Source organism: Aspergillus nidulans, chromosome II (genome assembly GCF_000011425.1).
Source record: "Aspergillus nidulans FGSC A4 chromosome II".
Classification (NCBI taxonomy): domain Eukaryota; kingdom Fungi; phylum Ascomycota; class Eurotiomycetes; order Eurotiales; family Aspergillaceae; genus Aspergillus; species Aspergillus nidulans.
The window spans coordinates 1,541,515-1,566,303 of record NC_066258.1 but is presented as its reverse complement, the minus strand read 5'-3'; the positions used below and the strand labels follow the sequence as shown (position 1 = coordinate 1,566,303).

Genomic DNA, 24,789 nt, shown 5'->3' with positions numbered 1-24,789 from the left:
GCGCGTCCTTTGAGAGAGATTCCGAAGATTTTCCCGACCTCGGCTCCTCCAGTGACACGTTTTGTAATTGAGGGAGCCAGCTGCTCGCTCAGAGTATCTTTGACATCATCCACGAGTTTGTAGATAATATTATGATCCATGATATTGACACCGAGGTTCTGTGCCATCCGACTCATGGTCGTGTCAATAGGCATGTTGAAGCAGACGATATGGCCGTTGGCAGCGGCGGCAAGCTCAATATCTGACTCGCTGATGGGTCCAACTTCAGAACGAAGCACTTTAGCATATACCTCGTTGTTTCCAATAGCTGTTATTGAGTTCTCAACAGCCTCCGCTGAACCGTGGACGTCCGCCTTGACCACAAAATTGATTGGTTTGGGACCAGATAATTTCTCTTCCGTCAGCTCTTCCTCTTCGGAAGCTTCTTTCCGTCGCTTCTCAATCATGTCACGGCGGGCCTCGTTGATGGCTGCCGTATCTTGACCCAGCCTCTGAGTCTCTTCCCTCTCGACTCGGTATTCCACGACATCCTTAGCGTGCTGCTCGTCTTCTGCTTGCAGAAGCTCCGTGCCCGCGGTTGGGTTTTCTCTCCAGCCATCTATTTCAACTGGCATGCCGGGAGTGGCCTCGGAAATAGAAACGCCGGCCTCGTTTCTAAGCGTACGGACACGGGCCCAGGTGTTGCCGGCGACAAGAATGTCTCCAGGTCGAAGGGTGCCGCGTCTGATGAGCACGGTTGCCACGCGACCATAACTCTTCGTGGAGGCCTCGATAACCCATCCTTCAACGAAGCCATCCGGGTCGGCTCTGTGGTCCAAAACCTCAGAAAGAGTGATAATGGCTTCTTCAAGCTCTAGCATTCCTTGGCCAGTTTTCCCACTTACACCAATCGCCTGGACATCACCACCATAGTCTTCCACGTGGATACCGTGAGATGAGAGGTCTTGTTTGACCCTCTCAGGGTTTATACCTTCCTTGTCAATTTTGCTCATAGCCACAATAATAGGGACCTTGGCGCTTGTGGCATGTTTGATGGCTTCCACCGTCTGCGGCTTGACGCTGTCATCGGCAGCTACCACGAGCACCACAATATCTGTCACATCAGCGCCACGTCGGCGCATATCGAGAAAGGCCGCGTGGCCGGGGGTGTCCAGGAATGTTATCTTTTTACCAGACGGCATGGTGACGGAAAATGCTCCAATGTGCTGAGTGATCCCTCCATGCTCTGATGCGACAACGGAAGACTTGCGTAGCCAATCAAGGATAGTAGTCTTGCCGTGATCCACATGGCCCATGATGGTGACAACGGGGGGTCTAGACGGCCATATAGATTTGTCCTCTGGCTCCGGTGCAGCTGTGAGGTCCTGCTCGGCTCCAGTGTCGACGATAGGCTCGTAACCAAATTCGGCAGCGATCAAGCCAGCTGTCTCGGCGTCAAGAACATGGCTGTATGAAACATCCTCGAAACCCATTTCCTCCATCCGTTCAACGAGCTGTGCTGGCCGCATGCCAACGACATCGGCAAAATTGCTGACGCTGATGAACTCGGGAAGATACAGCGGGCTCAATTCCTGTTCATCTGCCTGCTTCGACCGTCTTTCTTTTTTCTTCTTCTTTCGCTCTTCACGCCGGCGATGATATTCATCTACATCAAACTCTTCTTCTAGGGCGGACTCGCGCTCACGATTGCCTCCTCGGCGCTTTGCTTTCTTGTTATGCTCATCACGAGATTTCTCACCACGAGATTTCCTTCGTTCTGTGGATGGCGACCATGTATCTGTCTCCAGCTCCGTGATCTCTTGCTTGTCCCGCTTAGCAGCTCTCAGCTCCTTAAGCCGCCGCCGAAGTGCAAGATCCTCTTCTCCTGCTTCTTGTGCCTGAGCCAACTTCGCTTCCATATGCTTTCTGAGCGCCGACTGTCGAGACCCATCATCAGGCTCGGCGTCATGGGCGAACTTCTTGCGGATTTTGAAGGGCTCCTCGATGGAGTCGCCAGTAGAACCTTCGGAAGCCTCCAAAGGAGAGTCGGTGGTCAGGTTGATTCCAGCACCCGCAACCGTGTCCCCCCTAGACTGTTTAACGTCACTTGGGGAAGACGTGCCAGCAATGTTGTCTCTAGAGGAAGGCTCCGTCAAGCCCGAATTTGTGTTTCTTGCTGGCCTCCTCGCTTTACAACGTGGACAGAGTCTGTGCTTACCAAAGCACGTGAAACCACAATTGGGACAAATCCAATCCTTAAAGCGAGACTCTCCTTGCGATGGGTTTATTAGTCCAGGTCTTCGCGCTTTACACATCGGACAGATACTATGTTTTCCGAAACACCGAAAGCCACATTCGGCGCACACCCAATCCTGGTTGCGCAGCGCCTTCGGCAGTTTTGAGGCACCATTGACCTCGTACTCTTTCAAGGGCTGAAGATCCCGGCTTTCCTTGTCGATGGGGGGAGCCTTCGTTTTAGAGCCGGAGTGGCGGTGGGACCCCGGAGGTCTCCGCGATGGCGCTTCATCTTGTTGCCGCTCCTTTTTGCGGGTAGTCCTAAATAGCAAGCTGTCGCGAATGGCTTGTTCGTCAGGACTTAGAGTGGAAGACGGTGAGGTTTGCCTCGCTGCCCAGCGTGAACCGGGTTTCGATACCGATGTCGAAGACGCAGGCACGTTATCCTGTTTTGGAGAGTCTGAAGTTGAAGAACCGGAAGTCTTCGGTAGCAAGGCGTTTCGAATAGCCTGCTCTTCTGGACTAAGAGCAGCGGGCTGTGATGTCTGCCTGGGTGCCCAGCGAGGACCGAATTTCGGCGTTGGTTGCGGGGATCCTAAGGAACCGGTTGTTGTATTTGAGGATGAAGGAGCGGCGGATTTTGTTAACAACGCGTTTCGAATGGCCTGCTCCTCTGGGCTGAGAGCCGCGGGCTGTGATGTTTGCCTGGGGGCCCATCGAGAACCGAACTTTGGCGCCGAGTTCTGAGACGTCGAGGGGCTGCTTGGGTCATCTGAATTACTAGAGGAAGAACTATCGGAGGAGTTGAGTCTGGAAAGGGCGGGATGGAAGCATCGTCGCGGATTGTAGGCTATAGCAGCATTTCGTAGTCGGGCTGTACCGGGCCAATCGACAGGATGACGACGGGAGAGCTGTGAGAGCCCACGTTAGCGGACTCATGAAGATCAAGCGGTTCCGTGAATGGTTGAGTATCATACCTGCACAATGGTCCGCCGTTGCATAGTTGGCGGCCTCTTGTCGTCGTTTTCCTCGGATGATCTCCAAAGCTCCGGCAAAGCGCAGGAAAAGAACCAAAAACTCCGCCGCAGTCTTGGTTTCCCGTCTCCAACTCACGTGCGGCCCAATCGGAGGCCCGCATTTTCCTGTGCGGGCGCTGAGGTGATAATTCCTGATAAGCAGCTCATCTGGCCGGTTGATATTGCAGAAATCATTCCCTCGTTTCGCCCCAGTTGTCCTTGTTTCAATTCCTGTAGTGTTTCCTGACCCATCGTCAATTGGCCAGTCGCGAATCCAGGACCAGAAATGGAGCCTCAAGAAATCTTGGAGCACGAAGGAGGAGGTGCTCTGCGTACAATTAAGGATCTATCAGCGGGCGCAGCTGGCGGAATAGCGCAGGTGCTTCTTGGTATGTGAAAGTCAGACTGTGAGGTCTTCGTTTACATCCTTTTCTGTGTCATCTCTTCCCTTACAGCCGCGTCGCCCTGCTCAAGTTCATTATAAATGCAGTGCGGGGAACTCACTATCGCTGTTTTGAGCTTCAGGGTTATATAACAACAGTCGCTAATTAGTGCGCAGGTCAACCATTCGGTATATACCCAATTGATCATCCTACCGTACCACCTCTGACCCCTCATAGACATCGTCAAGGTCCGGCTCCAAACGACCACTCAATATTCCAGCGCCCTTGACTGCGCGTCCAAGATCCTGAAGAATGAGGGACCCCTCGCTTTCTACAAGGGAACATTGACACCTTTGATTGGAATTGGTGCCTGCGTAAGCCTCCCCAAACACGCTCTCTACATCCGCGCTCACAAATACCCCAGGTTAGCGTTCAATTCGGAGCCTTCCACGAAGCGCGCCGGCGACTGGAGGAGCTCAACAAAAAAAAGTACGCTGACAGCGCCCTCGGCTACGGCCAATATTACCTCGCGGGCGGCTTCGCAGGCATCACAAACTCCTTCCTCTCCGGCCCGATCGAGCATGTCCGTATCCGTCTTCAAACCCAGCCCCACGGCGCAGGCCGCCTTTATAACGGACCTCTCGACTGCATTCGCAAGCTCACAAACCAAGGCGGCTTCCTTAAGGGTCTTTACCGCGGCCAGGCTGTTACCTATCTGCGTGAAGTCCAAGCTTACGGCGTGTGGTTCCTGACTTTTGAGTACCTCATGAACCAAGATGCGAAGCGCAACAACGTCAAGCGTGAGGACATCTCCAGTCTCAAGGTCGCTACGTATGGAGGGCTAGCCGGTGAGGCTCTATGGTTGTCTAGCTACCCGATGGACGTGGTGAAGAGCAAAATGCAAAGCGATGGGTTCGGTGCGCAGCAGCAATTCAAGAGCATGACCGACTGCTTTAAGAAAACGTATGCGGCAGAGGGACTCGCGGGCTTCTGGAAGGGCATTGGGCCGACCCTACTCAGGGCTATGCCTGTTTCTGCGGGAACATTCGCTGTGTATGTTTTCTCTCGTAAACCGGTCAACTATGGTTGCGCTAACTTCTATAGTGTTGAACTCACCATGAGAGCTCTAGGTTAGATACACTCAGCATATAGAACGGTTTCTTTCCAGTTTAGATATCCCAACGGCTTATTCAACAACGAGGAAAAGTTTTGAAGGAAAGTTCATCCTATGGCCTTGCTTGTCATTATACCTCCTTCGTTTGCAAATACTACATAGAACGACAAGACAAAACGGATTTGACATCCCAGAATACGAGTAGTGCAGTTACCGAATATATTCTGTTAATACAGTGACCATACAATATCTATACATACAAGCCGTATATCAATTCCCAAAACAAAAACGATGAGAGACAACCAGCTTTCACCAGGATTAGAATTGCGGTGATCCAACCTCACCTGCATCGCCGTGCAGAGCTTTCCTCTCTAAATCCTTTTTAGCCTGCTCCAGCCTCCTCTTCTGACCAGCCTGACCAGCCCGTCCCAGCACACCTGCGATGACAGCAACGGAACGCAGACTGTCATCATTGGCGGGAATTGGGTAAGTCACCCTCGTGGGGTCCGCATCCGTATCGATTATTCCAATGGTAGGGACATTGTTGAGCCCGCACTCGTGAAGCAAAGGCTCGTTCTCCAGCGGGTTGAGGCAAATGACGAGGTCCGGTTTGAGAATGGCGTGGTCAGCAAGTGACTCCTTGAGATCCGGCAGCTCCTCATCAAGCACATTCACAACTTTCTTCTCGCAGTGACCGAGGATCTGTTCGCCGTTTGTGAGAGATCCGGGAATCCAGCGCTCGAAAATGTGGTAACCCTTCGAGAGTTCTGCCGCACGAACGACGATGCGCTTCTGGCCTGGTCGTGTGCCGGCGAAAAGGATTAGACCGCCACGCGCGGCAACTTCCTCGACGACCTTAGCGGCACGGCGAAGGTAGGCTGCTGTGATATCGAGGGAGATGATGTGAATACCCTCGCGAATACCGAAGATGTAGCGCGAGTTCTGAGGGTTCCAGCGGGAGGTGGAGTGGCCGAGGTGGGTTTGGTTGGCGAGGAGGAGTTCTAGGGTGATGTCGGAGGGAAAGGGAGGGTGGCGGATAAGGTTTTCTGGTTTATAGACATTCGTAACTGACGTTCCGAGTTGCTGGAATTTATGTCCTAGGCAGGTATCGGTGAGTGACTTATTGATGCGAAATGACAGAGGTCCAACATACGTTGTTCAGCTTCCTGCGCGAGTGCCTTGGCCGCAGGGTTGTTTGTCAATGCAGCACTGCTCTGCCGAGTGCCGGGCTCTGGGATAGAACGGTGGACTATTGTCTCAACCGGCGTTGGTGTCTCTGTTCCTGTAGACGAGAATCTTCTGGGGATGTAGCCCTGGCGGTTGAGAGCGAGGAGCTGGCGGCCTGGACAATTGAATTTTAACATGGCATTCTTCAGATATTTTGAACGATTGGAATAGAGGGGTACATACTCTGCCGCGCATAGAGCTGCCTTACAATCATCTTTGCGGATGGTTGAAGAGCGTATGAGGACGACGGCTTTTCTCGCAGGAGTTCGTTTCTTTCTCCGTCGGAACTTTTGATGCTGGCTTGGCACGGTACTTTTATGCCTCAGGCAGCAGTTCTGGCCTATTACCATCTACTTCAAAATACCACTCCCGGACAACTCCGCACGTAACCATAAGACAGGCAGCAACTCAGGTACGTATTAAGTCAGCCTGAGTCGCATAGTTACTGGATTGCACTGATTGAATTGGCACTCGTTGAGTACGTTAGAACTCTACTTTGACCCCCACGCTTTAGTGGCTTTCTGCTGCTACTTATTCAAACTACTTATCCAACACCCCAAGTTCCCAGCAGGCTAAGACGGGGTAATACGTGGAAACCTACGCCAAAATTTGGTTACTTATTTAATACTGCAAGCAGTCTGTCTCGCCCTATGGACACAAGCAACCGACCTGATATAGAAAGTCAATTGGAACCTTTCCCGTTGTGTACGCCCATGTTTATGTGATATGGCCTTGGTTCAGTGCTCCAATCTTCAAGCCGATGTATTTGAGAGACAACTGCAGAATCCTGAGAAAGGCAATCTGTGTCGTCTCTGCAAAGGTCGGAAAGTTCGGTAGTAGAACGGTAGAATGGGAGAATTGACCAAATCGCTCCTTTCTTACGCAGGTCGTCGTCTGACGATCTGTAATCCATGGATCTGAAGCAATTCCTCTATCACTGCACGACTGGAAACGTTTCCTCCATCAATGACTAGATCGTCCGAGTAATTGAGGAGAAGACTGGAAACACAGAGACGGAGGCACATTGCATCAAAAGGGGCCACGAGCGAGGTTCTTCTTTTCCTCCCAGCGCTTCGCTGGGCATTTACGAGAGACTCTCCCAACCGTCGCGTTGTTTGGGGTAGCTTTCTTCTTGAGGTTTACTCGTATTCAGCTGTGCGTGTTCGTTGCCGACTATGCCTGCAAGTCCCTCGCACCAGAAGTTGGATGGACGGCCGACTGACACCAAGTCTTTGCGCCTCTAACATGCGTGTTTCCACCGTGAGGGTTTCCCGACTGGACAGTTGATAGAAGTCTCTAGGCTTGCCGTACTACTGACAACTAGGGACCGCATCTGATTGAACGCATAGTGCCCGGCTGCAGTCGTTCCGACTGCCACGACAATTCGTCAGCAGTGTGCTCGATCACCATCGTAAAACTTACCACGGCCATATGTCCACGGGGAATTTCAGCGGACACATTCCATTCTGGCGAACAACCGGCCAAGCGAAGAGCAGGTTCATCGTGCTCTGAGTACTGATTGCTTTCATCATCACTAGAGCAAAACACAGGTTAATAGAAACAATTGTCTCCATGCACCGCTGCAACTAGTGTGTTTGACATTAACACAGCTAACAGATACATCGGACACTAGGTAGCGGGCCGTGTCAGCCTTACTCTGACTCTGATCTACGCCTAGAACCGCTGGATCGGCCTTTCGATAATGCAAATGTGACACTGTTTGCATGAGTAGCCTTCATCTGGATTCAGGGTCGATTTACGCATACCACCATTGCAGCACGTCTGAAAAGTACTTGTGGTCAAATCACTAGTATATGTTGATATCTGAATGATTTGCCTATTGCATCGGACTGAATTAGTGTATGGTACATGACTCGTTTAACTACATCAGTATCAGTTGGTAGCCCCAATTTTATCTCAGGCATCTTCATGATCGCACTGTATTGTGGAAAATGGCACTGTTAAGCTCGGTATCGAACAGACCAAGGAATAGGTGTTCATTATGATTGGGCCGCTTGTAGAAGTTGGGCATGAGACTGGCTAGGATGCTTAAGAAGGCAATATGGGATATGGTACGCTTGCCAACACACAAAAAAAAAAGGAAAGAAAATTAAGTAGCTTGTCTGATGATAGACTATCAACCATCATATAATCAGTCCCGTGATCCGAGTGTATAACAGATCATTGATCCCATGGCATGCTCGTGATCGATCGATTATCAGAAGATCATCTCAAATTTCTACTATGATCAGAAGATCAGCCTCGATTTCTACAGTGCACGAGATCACGAAGCTGATACTCGCTACTCGCTCGATGTAAATAAGAAGCTTCTGCTTTTTTTACAATGGTCGATTGCGGGGATATGGGGTTTAAGACAATAGCATTCTCCAGCATCGAAAAATCGTCGGTATCATAAAAAAAATGCATAACAATGTATCGTGTACAAGAGACAAAAAAACCCGTGCCCCGTCCCAACATTCTAACCAGCCCAGGCGACAGATAGAACCCTTCAGACGACGAGAGAGACAAAGAAAAAAGCGAGTAATGGTATTCCACAATCATAACCTCATAGGACTAACAGAAGAAAGTCAAGCGGCCGTGTCAAATGTTCATCGCTCATTTCTTGAAGAAGCTGCCGAGCTGGTCCAGCTTTGAAGAGTGGCCAGATTGGCCAGAGTGGTGGGAACCGCCGTACTGAGAGTGCTGATCGTAGTAGGGTTCATCCTTGTGCTTGTCTTTCTTCTTTAGCGCATCCTGTGCGAGACTTCCGACAATCGCGCCACCAATCGCGCCGAGGACTCCATGGTTGACCTTGTGACCTCCAAAAGCACTGTTGTACAATAATCGATTAGCCCTTGTTAATTCGTTTGTTGCGCAGATAGACAGTAACTCACCCTGCTAACCCACCAGCAACGGCTCCTCCAAGACCACGTTCGCCTTCCTGAGCACCGCCGGGAGCTTCCTGGCCATACCTGCCATTCAGTTAGTTACTGCTGCGTTGCGTAAGACGAGAATAAAACATACTGTTGCTGCTGGTGCTGGCCGTATTGATCGTAGCCTTGCTGAGGAGGCTGCTGGCCGTAGTAGTCGTTGGAAGTGCCACGCTGGCTATCGTACTGTTGGTGCTGTTGGGGGTAGCCCTGATCATACGGCTGACCGTGCTGTTGAGGGTACCCCTGGTCGTACTGTTGGCTGTGTTGCGGCTGATAGCCCTGGTACTGCTGACCCTGCTCAGGGTAGTAACCCTGCTGATACTGGTTCGGGTTGTAGTAACCCTGGTTGTGATCGTAGGGGCCAGACATTGTGTAATGTGAGATGTGATGTAAAGCTTTAATCTGCAGAGAAAGAGTAGTTGATAAGATGAAGTAGAGTGAGATCGATGGGTAGAGAAAGATGCTCTGAGCCGCGGGACCCAGGCCTTTATAAGGTAAGATGTTTAGCTCGACTCGTGAACAACCCCGCCAGCGCTGGAGAAGGACTGACCAAGCGCCGAGACTGGATTCCGACCATACAAGATCAGAATACCGTCATAAAACAGGCGCGGCAACTCAGCGGCCCTGAATCTGCGGGCGTAGATCCGTAATCTTGCCTAGGCTGCCGTTTTCTCTTTACAATGATGGCGGTGGATTGGTGGAGCTGACTGCGCCCCTCACTCGCAGGGCTGAGGGCCGGACGAACTCGTCAACCAACTGCAAGCCCGAGATCGCCAAGTTGCCTCCTGGATATGGTAATCTCAGAGAAGATTCCATCACTTACACAAGTGAGGGAGGCAATATTTCACGCCATATGCAAGTCTTACAGAGTATTATTCCACTGATCACAACGCGATAGCCTGAGGTTGATCGGATGCGATGCTGCCGGGTGCATTACATATCTGTGACATGCCCCGCGCCACCCACCTGCACCGCCTGCTACTGTGGCTCAGTTCGCTCAATCCAGCCAAAGGCCAGACTTGACAAGCGACGAATATGGAAGTATGCTGCGCCTCTGATTCGTAATTTACCACGTAATATTGCCTGATTATCAGCTGTTCAGGGCTCGGAGAGCTCTGCATAACTTGTGATCAGATTTTCGTCAATTCTCGAAGTGGCTGAGATCCCGACTCCAGCTCGGAATTTGTCCAGCAGGCAACGAGATTACCAGGCTTGAGATTCGGGAGATTTGCCGACTTCCGGCAGCCTTACGGCCCTACAGGTCTGGCTCCGGCTCTGACCAGCGCGAGGCATTCTTTACTTGAAAGAGTAGTTCCTAACCAAGATGAGAGACTGTATATGTACATCACATAAAACGGACCCAGTATTAAGTACAAGGTTCGAACTTCAAAGACACCTGAGGACGCCACAACCTGACTTAGTAAACTACAACGAAGTGAAAGAGGATGACACCGGATGCGATGCAAAAAGGAAACGGCTAGCCCGAGACAGACAACCCTGTCGAGGCGGGGATCCCGGCTGCAACCCCGGGTGGGACGCCCGGGACACAATCTATACTTTTGAATCTTCAAATCGTCTCGTCTCTTTTCAAGCCCGAGCTCCCAACTCACCGACCAGTGAGCCAACTCGTCCAGCTTTTCGTTGTCTGCTTGGCAGCTGCCTCTGCGTTCTCAGCGAGGACGTCTAACTGTCCCGGAGCAGCGGGAGCCGCAGTGCTAGGGGTTGAGGGAGCCTGGTCCGGCTTAGACGCGGCGGCGTTAAGGGCTTCCAGAACCCCGGGCTTATTGTTTTCCGCGCCCACCGCAGCAGCCCCCGCTGGCGCAGTCTCCTCGGTCTTCAGTCCACCCAGCAGGTAGTTCTTGACCTTGTTCCACGGCCGTTGAGCCCTCTCCTCCTCCTTCTTCTGCTTATAGATTTCGCCAATCTTCTCCTTTTTCAACAGCTCCAGTTGTTCCGCTGTCGCTGTTCCGGTCACATAAGCCGCTTGGGCATCGCGGAGTGTCTGCATTTCCTTCTCGATCCATAGGGCGCGTTGGCGACGGTTATATAGTGTTAGGGAGACCATGGAGTAGACAGTGAGCACACCGCATATGCCTGTTATACCATTAGCCATCATCCTACTCTTTGGATACAGCTACGCTGTGATTGCGAAGGCGCGTTTGCATGATAAACCGAGCCACAAGGGGGTAGGCGTACCGGACGCGGTAATGAGCGTGTATACCATCGTCTTGTGTGCCTTGTTCGCAAACCGCCGCCCAAATTCCACCATTGTGTCAACCCGTGAAGTCGACTGTGCTAACCGGGCCGCCCGTGCCTGTGCTCGCAGTCGCTCGACCTTCTCCTTAGGCGTCTCCTGTCTGTTTCCCCCAGACCCATTGTTCTGCGATTTCGATTCATTCGCTAAAAACCCGGGGAGTTTGTACGGGGCACCGCTGGGCTTTGAGCTAGCGTAGGGCCCCGTGGCCGTGAACCGGGTTGCGTCTGCGGCGGATCGAGACATGGTGTGATGCGGTCGGAAGGACAGGGCGGAAGATGAGGGGAGAGAGTAGATAATAGGTGAAGGCTTTGAAACGGCCCTCCTAGTACTCTGTACTGTGACTGAGCACGGAAACGATGTTTTGTGAAGATGGCTGCAGGGCCCGACAGCTAGGTATGATGTTGATGGAGGTCTTGGGAACCGGGAAATTTTCAGCCGGCGTTGGGATGACCGCCGCGTCTTCCACGGTTGATCGCCAAGACTCCACCCCAAGTCTATTCTGTATTCTGTAGTCTACGTCTATTCATACTACTCTTCACATAATCAGCATGGTCTTGTAATATCTCTTGATCTTTACCTCAGATTGCCTATCTACTACGGCAGTACAAACGTACAATGTCCCAGAACAATAGACCCGACCTCAACACCGTTCTGAAAACACTCTCCGCATTCTCCAATCACAATCATGCTAATGAAGACGATAACTACGAACCACCCCCAGCTCACCCTCCTCCTGTAGCCCAAGCACAAGCTCACTACCCGAGAAAGACCCCTCTATCGTCATCATCATCATCATCGCCCCAACCCCAAAATCAAGAACCCTCATCGTCGATAACAACATGGCCTGCAGCCCTCAAGCAAGTTATGCGCACCGTCGCCCACAATGAGGACATCCAGCGACGCATCCGCTTCCTTATCCAGCGCCAGCACGACCACGAGAAGCAGTGGTGGACGGGCCGAGAAGCGCTGCTTCAGAAGCAGAGTGCGAGGAAGGAGAAGAAGAGGGAGTTGGATGAGGTTTTGTATGTCTCTCTTTGCCTACTTACTCGCCTAGGGTTACCTGACTGGACCTGTTACTCCCTTCCGTTGCCATTTCTTCTAACTCCGGATTAACATCAATAGACGATCAGTCGGCGCGCCGGTTGACGAGAAGGAAGTTTCTGTGAGTCAACGCGCCTGCCATGGCAAAAGATTGTTGTGAAGAAACTAAACAGGAACAGACGGCCGAAGAAGACCTTGCCGAGATCCGCAACTACGATGTCAAAGTGCATAGGGCAGCGAAGCAGATGGCTGACGCCATGATGATGGAGCTGAAAGCATTAGATGTGCCGTTCTTCTGCATCAACAAAAGTCTTATTGCGGGCGAGACTGTTAGCCAGAATCAAGGACATCGAGATTCCTCTGGACCCACTCCTGGTACACAGGATAGACAGGGTCGCCTGTCCAGAGATGAATTGTCGGCCCTCCAGCGGCGGATGTTGGAGTTGCTACAGGATCTCTGCAAGGAATGATTCTGTCATGCCGAGCGATGACTATATGATATAAACTCGATGACGCCGGTGCGGTCATGGAACAGCTATATTCGAATACGTCAACGGCACCGTCTGTATGAACGCTATTGCATCTGGAACTGTACAAGCAGCGGCTGGGTTGAATCCAATATCATGTGAATTATCGTTATTTACAGAGTGCTACCTCTATCTGACCACCTTGAAGCCAATGCTCCTAATAGAGCGGTGTATGCAAGCAAGCACGATGCCCAGCCCTGAATACCGCACAATTAAGATGAGATGCATACAAAAAATCAAGCATGTAAGATATAGACACTGCCCCAATTCAGAGAGAACACCGTTCAATGCAAATTATCCTTGATCATCGATGGATCCACAATCTCACACTATCGTTTGCTCAAGCTTTCCAGCCACCGCGACCGCAACAGCAACAGCTGCGCCGAATATGGCACCTTCAGGAGCAGGTTCCAGACGTATGCATGAGCCTTCCTCTGAAATCTGGGATACCTTGGACGTATTTGTCTCCTGCGTCAATTGGTCCAGATACGCTTGGCAGCGATCTCTGAAACCGGGATATTTATTGATGACGCTGCCGTCGCATGCAATGGACAGGCAGTCAGAGTTGCTCCCGCTCTCCGTGACGGTAACGTCCCGAGGCCCCTTGAAAGAAGGCGACGGAGGCCCCTGGGAGATTTCGGCTTCATTTCGCAGGCACCACATGCTGTGGATAGCAGTGGCGAGATACCCAGCTGCTCGTTTGGAGATGGTTCGGCATACTCGCAGGAGAAACCGTAGGTCCTCCGGGGATGGCGGCCTAGACATTGTGTGTTCTTTCTGGAGAAGTGCGGCTGATGCTGTTAGGAAGGGCGATGTGTCGGCTTCGATAAAGGCAACGATGCTAGTATCTAATGAATACGCATCCCGCATTGAATGAGGCAGTTCTCCGCCGAACAGTTGGGCAGTCTCAACTGCGTCAACAATGATGAGTCGGACAATCTCGCCGAGGTAGCGCCCCGTGGCCATGTACTCCAGTGGCTGGTAGTCTGGCCTGAGGTGGGTGCGGTTGAGTATGTCGTCCCACCGTGTCATTGGCAGAACTCCACCCCCAAACATGCTCATCTCGCTGTTGATGATGACATGCTTAGCGTAGTCGAACCAGCCTTGTGGCCTCTTGCCAAACTTTCCGAGCCCAATAGCGTGAACGGGGAAATGTATGGCCACATTCGTCCCGGTCCCAAGAATGAGAGACATACGGGTTGTGGGGTCGACGTAGGCTCGCGAAAGCAATGCGGCAGAGCTGTCGTTCACAATCGCGTCCACGCGGACATTGAGACCGCGTTTCTGACACGATTGGACGATGAGGGACCCTAATTCCTGCCCAACGGTTCCCATAGAGCACCGAAACCCTTTACCCATATGGATCACCAGTCCACTGCTGATCGAAGTCTGCTCGATTGGGAAAGACCATGACAATCCCATGGATAATGGAGCTTCTTCACGTCCGTAGTTGGTGCCCACCTCGCGTAGCATCTCTTCAATCTTCTCGGCCATCCAGTCAAAGAATGAAGTCCCCTCTAGCAATTTGACATCATTGTCAATCAGTGACGAGGATACACGAAGGACTTCCATTTTTCCTTGCCCGCAAAGTTCAATCAGAGCCACTCGCATCGTTGAGCCGCCAACGTCAAGGGCGAGAAATGTCCCTTGCTCGAGTCCAGTAGGTAGAGCATGGTTATAAGAAGGCAACATATTGATGGGGCTAGATTCTAGACCCGCCCTAAACTGCTCGCGGATCTTCTCTGACATTGCAAGCATGTTCTTCAGGGTTAAGGGCTTGGAGAAAATGATTTCGATCTCATCCGCCAAGGCATCAAGAGCCCGTCTTCGCCGGAAAGCTGCACGGGACTTCCCTCCCCCGCGTGAAGAATCGCGGAATAACGACGGGAACAATAACATCGTCTCCAGAGCGGCGACGATGTTCGAAAAGAGCGCCTGCATCCTATGCAGGACCTTGACTAGAGGGCTTGACATGGTTGGAGGTCGGGCAATTTTGCCTAGCGGAGTCTGGAAGGACGATCAAGGTTGTGTATGCAGAAGAAGATTGGTGGTCAAAAAGAAAAGTGATATAAGCTTATCAGTGCATGGGGACAATCTAGAAGGCCATGAGGACGGTATCGGGATATTAAGGGCACTGAAGACACAGAACACAGCAGCAATAGCGATCGTTCGGTATCGGATGATGGAGTTCAAGTAGGTAGCAGTGTAGGCTGAGACCCAAGGTAACACTAACACCAGTGGGACTGGAGCACGAGGATTAGCGAGACAGCAAGACAGTGAACAAAATAAATGTCGACTTGTCGGCTGTCAATGCAGGCTGAAACGGTCCTGCAGGTCGAGTGAGGTTTCTCTCAGGTCTCACTGTCTCAGTCTGTCTGTCGGCTGTCTGGGTGGGAACCGAGCAAGGGCTGAGAGCAAGATCTGATAGTGGCTGGAGTGGATGTGTTTTGGCGTGGTAGCAGGGAGTCGTAGTATTATTATTATTAGTATTTAGGGTAGTCGTATTATCGATCGTCCGCGTTGACGGACAAGGCCGACGCACTTCGAGTTGTGCAAGAAGGACGACTCCGGAGGCATGGATCAACGATCAACGCGTGTCCATTCTTGACTTGTCAGTTCGTCCCAGCATGGAATTTCATGCAGAAGGCGAGGAGGGAGAGAGAGAGAGGTAGGAGATCAGACGGGATGGATCCATCCCTCCATTCTCCATCGATCGTGATAGTATCAGAAGCGATATCGGTCATGTAAGGTAATTACCAAGCCTGCAGCAGCATGGGTTTGTGGAGACGGCACTGTGCGCTGCTACCTTGTCCTCCACTAACGCCGCTCAGGGCAACTTCCCCCCCCCTGTTCTGATATGTTTTTGCTGGATCAGGAAAGTACGGATCGGGACTCATGTTCGTGTTGAGCCTTAGGTCTGGTATCTACTCGAGTCATGAACTGGCCCCCTGCTCAAAACTGCTGCCACCACTCCGCTCGATCCTCGTCATGGTCCCATCGATTCCTTGCCCAGCGGAAGCCATCCAGCCTCAAAAATGAACACGAGTGGGCCTTTGTTGCTGATGGACCATCAGAGTTGCATCGATAAATACGGCCGTGTTTCACGGTCGCCGGACTGCCCAGCAATGAAGGGGCATAATTACGGTTTTGCTTCCGTCCGGTATTGCGTTTCCGCTGATCTTTGACAACCGAGTAAGTTACTGTCGGGTTTAGCAAACTTGGCTTTCTTGGGGCGGTTTCAATGAGACACGGTGCCCCATCCATGGCATCATTGCAATGGCGAGATGTCTTGGACTACTTCTTCGGGCAGAATCTCTACGGTACCTCGTAAGAGCATGGGACTGGGTGCTACGGGCGTGGGTGCAACGGTGGTAGTCGGTCTAATCACAGCCGCGGGAACTGTTACACCGACGGCCACCGCCCAGACAGACCCTTGGATTGCTATTCTATTTTTCATCCTAGATACATATCAACGCCATGCCTGCCAGTGGCTTACTCCTGTGCCGCCATACTGCTATCTGCGGAGTATTCCCAGTTATCAGCCGTATCCAGGCTGGCGAGCATTCGGCTCTCGCTCCTCCATTCCGAACCTCTTGGCATACTCCGCAAGCGATGAACCTAAACACGCGATCACTGCCCAGTTATCCTGAGAATTCAAGACGGACTGTATCTAGGTAGCATTCGGACACGGCACTCGCCTCAAGCCGAGTCGCACACACTCATACAGTGTATTATAGTATATGAGCTGCCATTCCCTGAGACTTCAATGTTTTGCAACCCTTGTGGGAATGTCCCAGGCCATGCTCCTCCATGGCCATCATATTGAAACTACACTTGCTTGCTGCATTCGACAATCAGCTGCTTCAGGCCTGCCGACTATAGAGCCAGCCGATGAGTCCAGTGGTACGAGAGAGCTGTCCTGTTGACAGGATCGTCAGCATCAACTGCTCGGTATCCTAAGGGCGTACTCGAACTCTTGCATATTAAGCACTTGTCATCGGAAGGACCAGTGTTCCAGGACTTCCAGACATGCTCTTAATATATCGGCTGAGCTCTATCTGCCTTAGAAGTAGACTATTTATGCTTGTGATCACCAGCATCCTTTGTAGACAGGGGAAGAGCGTGCGTGACGGTCCTGTGACATCACACAACTCCTCTCAGATATATACGCTGCGCTTCCAAGAACCTCGACTGATATAGAGATCGAATCCTACCTACCACCTCATCAATACACCGCAATATGCCTACGTCAAAGGTTCAAGATAAAAACGGACAAACGCTCAAGGAGGGAGACTATGTCTTCACAAGGATCCGCGGCGGTTCGCACCAAGGGAAGGTAGGCGTCACCACGACCTAGTCCAGCCTCAGTCTGAGCTCCCTAAATACCTGGATAATGTTTCCGTGTTTGTGGACTAGCCTGGTGTAATTCATCTGATAAGCCCATCCCACTCCGCGGGGCCCAATATATTGTAGGGAAATGCAGAGACTGATGTCAGCAATACAGATAGAGAAAATCGTCACCGATGAGGCTGAGGCTGAGCAAGAAGACGTGAAGAATCCTCCCAAGGTATGAACCTCGCTGCACTAGTTTCTGTGTGAAAAGACCGCTGAGATAGGTCTGGCAGGTGATTTATAATGACCAGCATGGTCATCGAGTCGCACATAATCCCGGTACATTGGAGAAGACGCAGCCGGATGAGTGAGCTGAAGGTTTCCTGTAGATGGCTAGTTACTAGTAATGAATCTCGTGAGGGATACTGTCTGTCATGCAAAACATCTAGTAAAGGACACGGTTGGCTCCGTGCAGTCAATAACCGGACCGTGCGTCATTCTCTCTGTTGATACTCTGATCCACCTAACTCTTGGATCGCTATCGTCAACCGCCACATTAAATTCTTAGAAAGTCATCCATCATCAACGAAGAGTTCCTCTTGTGTCTTCTGTTGTTATAGTGAGGTCGAGTGTGGACCTACTCGGGCACCTCTAAAGATGACCCAGATATCGAATACTCTAAATAGTTCAACCACGTATTGCCTACGCCGCAAACTGTCTTTATCCCATGCCAGCTTACGTGATTTGCGTACCCATTTCATCTCCGTGCTATTTCTTTCCGCCATTCATTATTTCATCTGTTTATATGTTCAATGTTTGTTGTTTCCTTGAATATGAAGACATGTTGCGGCATAAATCCTATGCAGCAGCAATATATCACACTGGGTGACAGTCCATGGTTATACGCCCTAGGCAGGATTCTGCGCCTCAAGAGACCTAAACCAAAGAATAAGGAAGCGAAAACAAGTAGGCGGAATCTGTATAAACGAGTACGACCTCGCTCAAACCAAACCACCGTTCACGAAGGTACTTCTAGCTCAGAGAACGAGATTGTTAAAAACTCCCAAGCTAGTTAACAGGCACTTCTTAGCACCCCAACACTATGGACGAGTCGGTGGTATTCAGACCTACATAGACAATAACTGTTAGTCCAGTTATTGACACCTCACACTTGAACATATGGCTAAATGAGCGCCAAACTTCGTTCATCCACCAAATTTGGATCTCGCGACTCCCATAGATGTTGAGAGTATATTCTCACCGCACTGAAAGACACAGCGCATAAGGCACCTTTGTGCTCTGGGAGTAAAATAATACACTCTCAGAGCTGACTTCCAGCTTCAGGATGAGGGCTCCTACGCTTGTGGGTGTTGTATGGGCGCATGCCATCACTGGACCGGGTATCCCGGTGACTTCGGGCGCAGTTCAGCACGACAACTATGGCTAGTCTCGATATTATCCCAACTGCGGCGACCCTTCCGTTGAAGACAACGGGCTATCATCAGACGCTGGGGCTATCGTTGACGGGACAGGCGGTCGGGGCGGGAGCGAAAACTGTCCGTGGAGGACGCATGGGCTATAGCCAAAGTTGCAGTCGATGGAAAGTCCAATCACTTAACATCGTGGTCAGCCTCGCACTAGCACTTCCTGGCGACATCTTAAACATGCTCAATGGGCGTCTGAAGCTTCAGCTTAACTCGATCGCCGATAAGAACACCCCGTGATGGAAACAAGCATTTATTGCACGCATTCGCCCATTAGCAGAGGCACAAGGCACACTTCACCGAGCAAATGGAGGAGACCCGGCGTACGTTCCCACAGTGACTCTTTATTCGAGATTTCGCAGCCACAGAGTGGTAATAATGCTTTGATATCGACAGATGCGCGCAAAGTCTTTGCATGTAGCGGCTTCATGGTAACATTTTACTGCACAAAAGTTCTTGATATTATCCTCTCACGGGGATATTAGGCGTGGACTTCTCTGCCATGATGGAGCCATATATGTCCCCGGACTGACACCGAAAAGGTGTGTGCGGACCTTGATAGTGTCTGCTTGGTGTGGATGATTTGCTAGGATCGAGGGGCTTTTGCTGGTCGCCGTCGCAGAACGATGGATTTTCAGCAAAGACCTGCACGAGAGAGACCAATTGCAGGCTAAGCCCATAATCAGTGACAAGCAGTTTGGGTCTTTTTGGATGAGTGGACGATGTGGATACGATATCTGTGTAATTATAATTGATAGTCAAAAAATACAACAAATAACTAATGTGACAACCAGTCAGCAATGGCCTAACCAGATCCCTGGTGCCTAGAATTGAGCTTGAATGAGATATGCTCAAAGAGTGGATCACTTCGCCATGTAGGGCTGTGATGTCGCAATCTTGTGATCTTCGTGTCGGGATTTTAAATACCACTTCTTCTCAAGACTCAACCCGAGGTCTGGTGTTGAGAGTTTATCACGTGGCAGAACCTGGCATCCTCGTCAAAACTCCTACTCATTCCTCGCAGTGTCGTAACTAGGAACAGATCCTGAAACAGCTGAATGTCTGATTACCTGATGATCAAGGCTAACCTGAATAGTCTTTTAACCCCGAGCACAGGAAGCGGCCCTGATCGCTCCCTAGACGATCGGGCCTGACTCACAATGTGAGTAGCGGAAAAACTCGTCAGACTGTCCGACCGGTCATCCCCTACAATCTATACGTACTCAAAGCTCCGGAGCGTCTTGAGTTAGAAATCCGCAACAAACGATGATCCGATCGCCACGTTATTTTAAAGAATTACACCCCTGATCCGGAGGGCTGATTGCAAGTCTGTCATTTGCCAATGGGACAACAGGCCGGACGGTACGGTTCGCCTCGTATAATGTGGACACTTCCACGAGGCCTTCGAGACCATCCAGAGGAAGGCTTAACTCGAGCCATGCGTGCAGACCATAAAATCAAGTTCCAGATCTGGGATAACGAGACCAATTATCTGACTCCGATGGCTCCGAATTCGCAGACGAGTCTCAATGGTGGAGATCGCGCACGCTACTACTCAAGAGTACGTATGCTCGGCACAATGTCGGTTTTCCGTCATCTTTGCCTACTTGTTTTTCATTTTCTTGATGCCAACCAGGCGAGCTGGCGAGAACCGCCACATTTTGCCTCTATCGGGTTGCTGGGCGAATGAAGTTGCGCCTGCAAAACATCAATCACTGCAAACTGAATACGAGATTCAATAGAGGTGCCTCGTTTAAGTTGTCAGCTTGTCAGCTCCACCTGGGGCGGTGCCAAGAGCGTCCGCCCCGTTCGATCGTCAGCTCCCATATCAGCGCTTGCGTTGTCACTGGCCGTTTTTTTTTCCATGCGGAGATTGGCGCTGCGACTCTTGCGACTGCGGAGGCTTACTCCGTAGTCATTTCTCCTTTCCCGACTTCTTCGCTCTCATGATTCCTTCTTCAGAAGCAGTATTCTGTCCTTTTTGAAGAACTCAGCTAGGACGCTGAGTCTTCATTGTTATCTTGTTCAAATCTCGGTTCTGGGGTCGGTGCTGGTGAGACAACAGTCTTAAAAACTTAGTTGTCCGCGGTATACCGAGTAATCTTGTTCGTGTCTTTCTGTCCATTTTCACTTAGGAAGGACCCTTCCTGGCCGCTCATTCAATATGCTCTTCTCTGCGATTTTGTTGTCTCTGACTTTTGGCCGCGTCTTCGCGGATGCTGGGGACGACGATGATTTGATGTCTTTCGTTACGGTATGAATTGCGGTCGTGTCAGCGCATCAGCTGCTAACTTCTTCCAGCTCCCGAAAGTACGAGCATTAAAGTTCGAAATTTCCTACCACGACCGTCAGGCTGTAGCCCCGGGGTACTGGTTCGTTGCACCCTACGGAATCATTGAGCCGGAAGTTCCTACCAAGCAATGGATGCCATACCAAGTAGGACCGTACATCTATGATGGAGACGGAGTATGTACCAACGGTCCAAGGCCTAAGTCTAAGCTGATGTTGTAGGTTCTTGTCTGGGCCGGATCACCCATGTTTGATAACCGGAATACTTTCGACTTCAAAGCGGCTAACAACATTGACGGTGAATCTCATCTTTCATTTATCTTGCAGCATCAGTACCACGATGACGGTACGGACAAGGGCTACGGGTACATTTTGGACCAGCACTACGAGCAGGAGTATAAAGTTGGTGTTGTTAACGACCTAAGTGCGTTCAATATGCACGAATTTAATGTTCTCGATGGAGGAAAGACTGCTCTTGCTTGCTTGTACAAGTCCGAGTACTCGGATTTATCCGCACTTGGTCGCCCTCAGGATTTTAGCTGGATCATTGCCGGTGGGCTGCTTGAGCTTGATACAGAGACGGGTGAGGTTTTGTTTGAATGGAGCTCTTTGAATAACGTCCTCGTCGACGAGTCCGTAAAAGTCTCGACGGATTCGTACCCTTCTGACCGGCCAGGCTGGGATTACATCCACGTTAACTCAGCCGATAAGAACTCGGTAGGAGATTACCTTCTATCGGCACGATTCGCCAACACAATCTATTACATCTCCAAGGAGGGTGAGATTGTCTGGCGGCTGGGCGGGAAGTTCAACGACTTCGACATGGATTTCACCTTTTCCAAGCAACATCATGCGCGATTCATCGAATCCAACGGGACACATCACGTCATCTCTTTCTTGAACAACGCCTCTGACGAATTGGAGGCGGAGGAGGACGTCTCATCTGCTCTCTACGTGCAGCTCGACACTACTGTTTCCCCCATGACCGCGAGGGTTATCAAGCGCATCAATAGACCCGACGGTGGCCTCACTCGACTGCGTGGTAATGTGCAGACTCTGCCAAATGGCAACACCTTCGTCGGCTGGAGTGAGCGCGGCTACCACAGCGAGCATGACCCGGACGGCAAGCTTCTGATGGAGGCTAAATTCGTCTCCACGCGCCTCTCATCGTACCGATCCTACAAATACCCTTTTACCGGACGCCCAAATACACCACCAGATGTTGTTGCATCTGTGTACGGCACGGAACCCGCGGACCTGACCACTATCTTCCATGTCAGCTGGAACGGGGCGACGGACATTGCTTCATGGCAGTTTTACGCACGGTCTTCAGAAGACGGCCTACCAGTGCCGGTTGGTAGCACGGTCAAGACTGACTTTGAGACAATGTACATTGCCGATGGATACCTGGACTGGGTGTCCGTGGAAGCTTTGGACAAGGAGGGGAACATTCTAGGCAAATCTGAGGTTCAGCGGACACAGACACCCAGTAATTGGCGACTCGCCGGGTTCCAGGGCGAGGAGCAGCCAACTCCAGATGATCCTGCAATCCTGTATTCGACAAAAGAAGAAAAACCGGATGTGGGAGAGGAAGAGGAAGAGGAAGGGAAAGAGGAAGACATGGCAGATATGGATATGGATATGGATATGGAATCAGAAGTTGACCCCAACGAAGCAGCTAAAGCAGCAGTCCAGGCGTACGAAATGATCCGCGGCGTGGGAGGACTCCTGATCTTCATTTTGGTCACATGTTCCCTGGGTGGGGTCCTGGCTGCTATATACTACTGCCTTCGACGACGTCGCACCAGGTCTTACCACGAAATTCCTTTGGACGAGGCAGAGCGCCAGCCTATGGCCTCAACATAGGATGTTTGACTACAATCCCTTCTTGTATTATGAATTATGTACATAACACCTCAATAATTAGACGATTTTTCTTCACGGTCGACCATCGCACATGTTAACCTCTAGTCGAAAACCAACTTAAGCACCTTACCGGCCTTCATGGGTCCAGCTAACCTTTCCGAAAGCCTCTTGTCTTCTTTTGCATCAAAACCAGATTCGTCATCTCCTTCTCGAACTGCAGCCCTCTGGTTTTCCACTCGCGGTTTTGCCTAAAACAAGAAGCAGCAGGGATCACGACTCGCCAATCTCCGACTCAATAGGTGCATTGAAAATCGTCAAGTCCACATGAACCACGCCCAAGGCTTTCAAGGTCAACGATATCCTTTCGCACAGCGAGTACCAGTTTGTCGCTCCGTAACAGGACTTCGGGGCGCTGCATCAAGCTCGGCTCGTTGTACATGGTGTGAAGAAGCTCCACGGGCTTAATGACTGCCTGCGCGCGTTTGCAGAATCTGTATACAAAAGATTTTTGGCACACTCCGACAACGCTAGTACGAACTGAGTGCAGTCATACAACAGGCAGACGTTTCTATATCAGCGTGGACACGAAAGGTATAGAGAGCTAGGTTTGCATCTTGCCACTCTCGTATGATGGGCTCTCTAGTATCTGCGTCTCAGAGTTTCGAGATGCGAGGAGTCTGTGGGTGAAATTATAGTGGTTGCGGGTGGTCTAATCCACATATGGGCTGATTTGACTGGCTGAGTGTCAAATATATAGCTACATACATATCATGTTACGGATCCTACCCGGAAGGCACCCCAGCTTGGCTCAGCGTTTCTACATCCCAACTCTCAATTGAAGCAAGGTTCTCTTAGATACTAGATGGGAAATGTGCGAAATGAAGCGAGGGGGAAACATGCGCTTTGTTGTGTTTTATTGGCTCTGTTTATATATCTACTAACGTAACTATAGCACTAGCCACAAGGGGAGCACCGTTTCGTTACGGCACCAGCCACATCTGTATTATTAGTATATTGGTACTCAACCAAGCAGAGCTTCAATAATCTCAACCCTTCCCTATCCTGTGCCACGCAACCCATAATAATGCTCCTGTCGATCCGCCGCCCCTTTTCAACCTCACGTCCCCCACGGCCCTCTGTTCCCCCATCCACCTCGGCGTCACAGTTCAAGATCGTGCCTTTTCTAGTCATCTTTGCTATCGGCACAGCATCATTCGGCGCCCTCGCGAAGTCCCGAGCCGCTGAAAAGCAAGCCCGAAACACCACCCAATAATTTCCGTTCACCGAAGCACCCCGCCACAAGCTACTTAGTACCTACGCTCCAGTCTCAATAACGCACTGCAACATTTTAAAATTTACTGAAACAAATATTGAGAATTGAAAAATGTCCTCCGACCAAAAGACACCCCGCTTCTCCCCTGCCAAAACAACCGTCGTCTTCCTCCTAGGCGGACCCGGCTCAGGCAAAGGAACCCAATCCGCCAACCTCGTCCGCGACTATGGTTTCGTCCATCTCTCGGCAGGCGACCTCCTCCGCGCTGAGCAAATTCGGCCTGAATCCGAATACGGCGCTCTGATCAAGAATTACATCACGGAGGGCAAGATCGTACCCATGGAAATCACCGTCGCACTGCTCTCGAACGCGATGGCTGCGGAGCTCGACGCGAACAAGGACAAGTATGCGAGCGCGAAACCACGCTTCCTTATTGATGGATTTCCGCGAAAGCTCGACCAGGCGGTATTCTTTGAGGAGACGGTTTGCCCGTCGGAGTTCACACTGTTCTTGGATTGCCCGGAGGAGGTCATGGAGAAGAGGCTTTTGAAGAGGGGGGAGACGAGTGGACGGGATGATGACAATGCTGAGTCGATTCGAAAGCGGTTCCGTACGTTTGTGGAGACCAGTATGCCTGTTGTGACGGAGTTTGAGAAGCAGGACAAGGTGATTAGTGTTGCTGCGACGGGGACAGTTGAGGAGGTTTATGAGCGAATTCAGGCTGGCTTTGAGAAGCGCGGGGTGAAGCCTTCTTCTTAAGTTGCAGTCTACTGGGGAAGCTGACTAGGCGGACATGTATGAACGCGGAATAGAAAGAGGTTATAGATTCTTGT

At 51.0% G+C, this 24,789-nt stretch overlaps 11 protein-coding genes across 11 annotated transcripts, besides 1 other annotated feature; 5 read left to right on the top strand and 6 right to left on the bottom strand.

The window, feature by feature from the left end:
* Positions 1-3,251, bottom strand: ANIA_10535 (translation initiation factor 2; the record flags this gene model as incomplete). The annotated part of the gene is made up of 2 exons (XM_050611275.1): positions 1-3,125; positions 3,192-3,251. Coding segments are annotated over 2 exons (3,185 nt in total), but the record flags the coding sequence as incomplete, so codon positions are not given.
* Positions 1-24,789: part of a sequence feature (contig 1.69 1..80995(-1)) that runs on past the window's edge.
* ANIA_04250 (putative mitochondrial carrier protein (Ymc1)) lies at positions 3,446-5,402 on the top strand. The gene is made up of 5 exons (XM_050611274.1): positions 3,446-3,619; positions 3,790-3,801; positions 3,851-3,987; positions 4,038-4,666; positions 4,718-5,402. The coding sequence occupies exons 1-5, from the start codon at positions 3,517-3,519 to the stop codon at positions 4,746-4,748; spliced, it is 912 nt and encodes a 303-aa protein (XP_050467319.1). The 5' UTR covers positions 3,446-3,516; the 3' UTR covers positions 4,749-5,402.
* Positions 4,926-6,190, bottom strand: ANIA_04251 (mitochondrial 37S ribosomal protein MRP4). The gene is made up of 3 exons (XM_050611273.1): positions 6,138-6,190; positions 5,881-6,069; positions 4,926-5,824 (listed from the first exon to the last, which is right to left on the bottom strand). The coding sequence occupies exons 1-3, from the start codon at positions 6,166-6,168 to the stop codon at positions 5,046-5,048; spliced, it is 999 nt and encodes a 332-aa protein (XP_050467318.1). The 5' UTR covers positions 6,169-6,190; the 3' UTR covers positions 4,926-5,045.
* hel10 (putative high expression lethality protein Hel10) lies at positions 8,355-9,323 on the bottom strand. Its single transcript, XM_656764.2, has 3 exons — positions 8,979-9,323; positions 8,849-8,926; positions 8,355-8,784 (listed from the first exon to the last, which is right to left on the bottom strand). The coding sequence occupies exons 1-3, from the start codon at positions 9,254-9,256 to the stop codon at positions 8,571-8,573; spliced, it is 570 nt and encodes a 189-aa protein (XP_661856.1). The 5' UTR covers positions 9,257-9,323; the 3' UTR covers positions 8,355-8,570.
* Positions 10,208-11,548, bottom strand: ANIA_04253 (cytochrome c oxidase assembly protein COX14). The gene is made up of 2 exons (XM_656765.2): positions 11,084-11,548; positions 10,208-10,981 (listed from the first exon to the last, which is right to left on the bottom strand). The coding sequence occupies exons 1-2, from the start codon at positions 11,385-11,387 to the stop codon at positions 10,494-10,496; spliced, it is 792 nt and encodes a 263-aa protein (XP_661857.1). The 5' UTR covers positions 11,388-11,548; the 3' UTR covers positions 10,208-10,493.
* On the top strand, positions 12,009-12,655 carry ANIA_04254 (uncharacterized protein; the record flags this gene model as incomplete). Its single annotated transcript, XM_656766.1, has 3 exons — positions 12,009-12,166; positions 12,267-12,306; positions 12,365-12,655. The coding sequence occupies 3 exons, from the start codon at positions 12,009-12,011 to the stop codon at positions 12,653-12,655; spliced, it is 489 nt and encodes a 162-aa protein (XP_661858.1).
* ANIA_04255 (hexokinase hxkC) lies at positions 12,798-14,693 on the bottom strand. The gene has a single exon (XM_656767.2). It carries the CDS (start codon positions 14,684-14,686, stop codon positions 13,037-13,039), a length of 1,650 nt encoding a protein of 549 aa, XP_661859.1. The 5' UTR covers positions 14,687-14,693; the 3' UTR covers positions 12,798-13,036.
* Positions 16,934-17,474, top strand: ANIA_04256 (DUF2945 domain-containing protein). Its single transcript, XM_656768.2, has 3 exons — positions 16,934-17,048; positions 17,217-17,279; positions 17,338-17,474. The coding sequence occupies exons 1-3, from the start codon at positions 16,953-16,955 to the stop codon at positions 17,413-17,415; spliced, it is 237 nt and encodes a 78-aa protein (XP_661860.1). The 5' UTR covers positions 16,934-16,952; the 3' UTR covers positions 17,416-17,474.
* On the top strand, positions 20,693-22,683 carry ANIA_04257 (uncharacterized protein; the record flags this gene model as incomplete). The annotated part of the gene is made up of 3 exons (XM_656769.1): positions 20,693-20,782; positions 20,830-20,994; positions 21,040-22,683. The coding sequence occupies 3 exons, from the start codon at positions 20,693-20,695 to the stop codon at positions 22,681-22,683; spliced, it is 1,899 nt and encodes a 632-aa protein (XP_661861.1).
* ANIA_11432 (uncharacterized protein) lies at positions 22,785-23,122 on the bottom strand (the record flags this gene model as incomplete). Its single annotated transcript, XM_050611272.1, has 2 exons — positions 22,785-22,931; positions 23,063-23,122. 2 exons carry the CDS (start codon positions 23,120-23,122, stop codon positions 22,785-22,787), a joined length of 207 nt encoding a protein of 68 aa, XP_050467317.1.
* Positions 24,068-24,715, top strand: ura6 (uridylate kinase ura6; the record flags this gene model as incomplete). Its single annotated transcript, XM_656770.1, has 1 exon — positions 24,068-24,715. The coding sequence occupies one exon, from the start codon at positions 24,068-24,070 to the stop codon at positions 24,713-24,715; it is 648 nt and encodes a 215-aa protein (XP_661862.1).

Bases quoted from the DNA above. Each gene is read 5' to 3' on its own strand.
- ANIA_04253 (XM_656765.2), bottom strand. From the start codon at position 11,387: ATGTCTCGATCCGCCGCAGACGCAACCCGGTTCACGGCCACGGGGCCC. The intron at 10,982-11,083 runs GTACGCCTACCC...ATGGTATAACAG, and splicing joins CACGCTCATTACCGCGTCCG to GCATATGCGGTGTGCTCACT.
- ANIA_04256 (XM_656768.2), top strand. From the start codon at position 16,953: ATGCCTACGTCAAAGGTTCAAGATAAAAACGGACAAACGCTCAAGGAG. The intron at 17,049-17,216 runs GTAGGCGTCACC...TCAGCAATACAG, and splicing joins GCGGTTCGCACCAAGGGAAG to ATAGAGAAAATCGTCACCGA. The intron at 17,280-17,337 runs GTATGAACCTCG...TAGGTCTGGCAG, and splicing joins ACGTGAAGAATCCTCCCAAG to GTGATTTATAATGACCAGCA.
- ANIA_04251 (XM_050611273.1), bottom strand. From the start codon at position 6,168: ATGATTGTAAGGCAGCTCTATGCGCGGCAGA. The intron at 6,070-6,137 runs GTATGTACCCCT...TCAATTGTCCAG, and splicing joins GCAGCTCTATGCGCGGCAGA to GCCGCCAGCTCCTCGCTCTC. The intron at 5,825-5,880 runs GTATGTTGGACC...ATACCTGCCTAG, and splicing joins CGCGCAGGAAGCTGAACAAC to GACATAAATTCCAGCAACTC.
- ANIA_04255 (XM_656767.2), bottom strand. From the start codon at position 14,686: ATGTCAAGCCCTCTAGTCAAGGTCCTGCATAGGATGCAGGCGCTCTTT.
- ANIA_04250 (XM_050611274.1), top strand. From the start codon at position 3,517: ATGGAGCCTCAAGAAATCTTGGAGCACGAAGGAGGAGGTGCTCTGCGT. The intron at 3,988-4,037 runs GTAAGCCTCCCC...CAAATACCCCAG, and splicing joins TGATTGGAATTGGTGCCTGC to GTTAGCGTTCAATTCGGAGC. The intron at 4,667-4,717 runs GTATGTTTTCTC...TAACTTCTATAG, and splicing joins TCTGCGGGAACATTCGCTGT to TGTTGAACTCACCATGAGAG.
- hel10 (XM_656764.2), bottom strand. From the start codon at position 9,256: ATGTCTGGCCCCTACGATCACAACCAGGGTTACTACAACCCGAACCAG. The intron at 8,927-8,978 runs GTATGTTTTATT...ACTGAATGGCAG, and splicing joins GGCCAGCACCAGCAGCAACA to GTATGGCCAGGAAGCTCCCG. The intron at 8,785-8,848 runs GTGAGTTACTGT...ATTGTACAACAG, and splicing joins GTTGCTGGTGGGTTAGCAGG to TGCTTTTGGAGGTCACAAGG.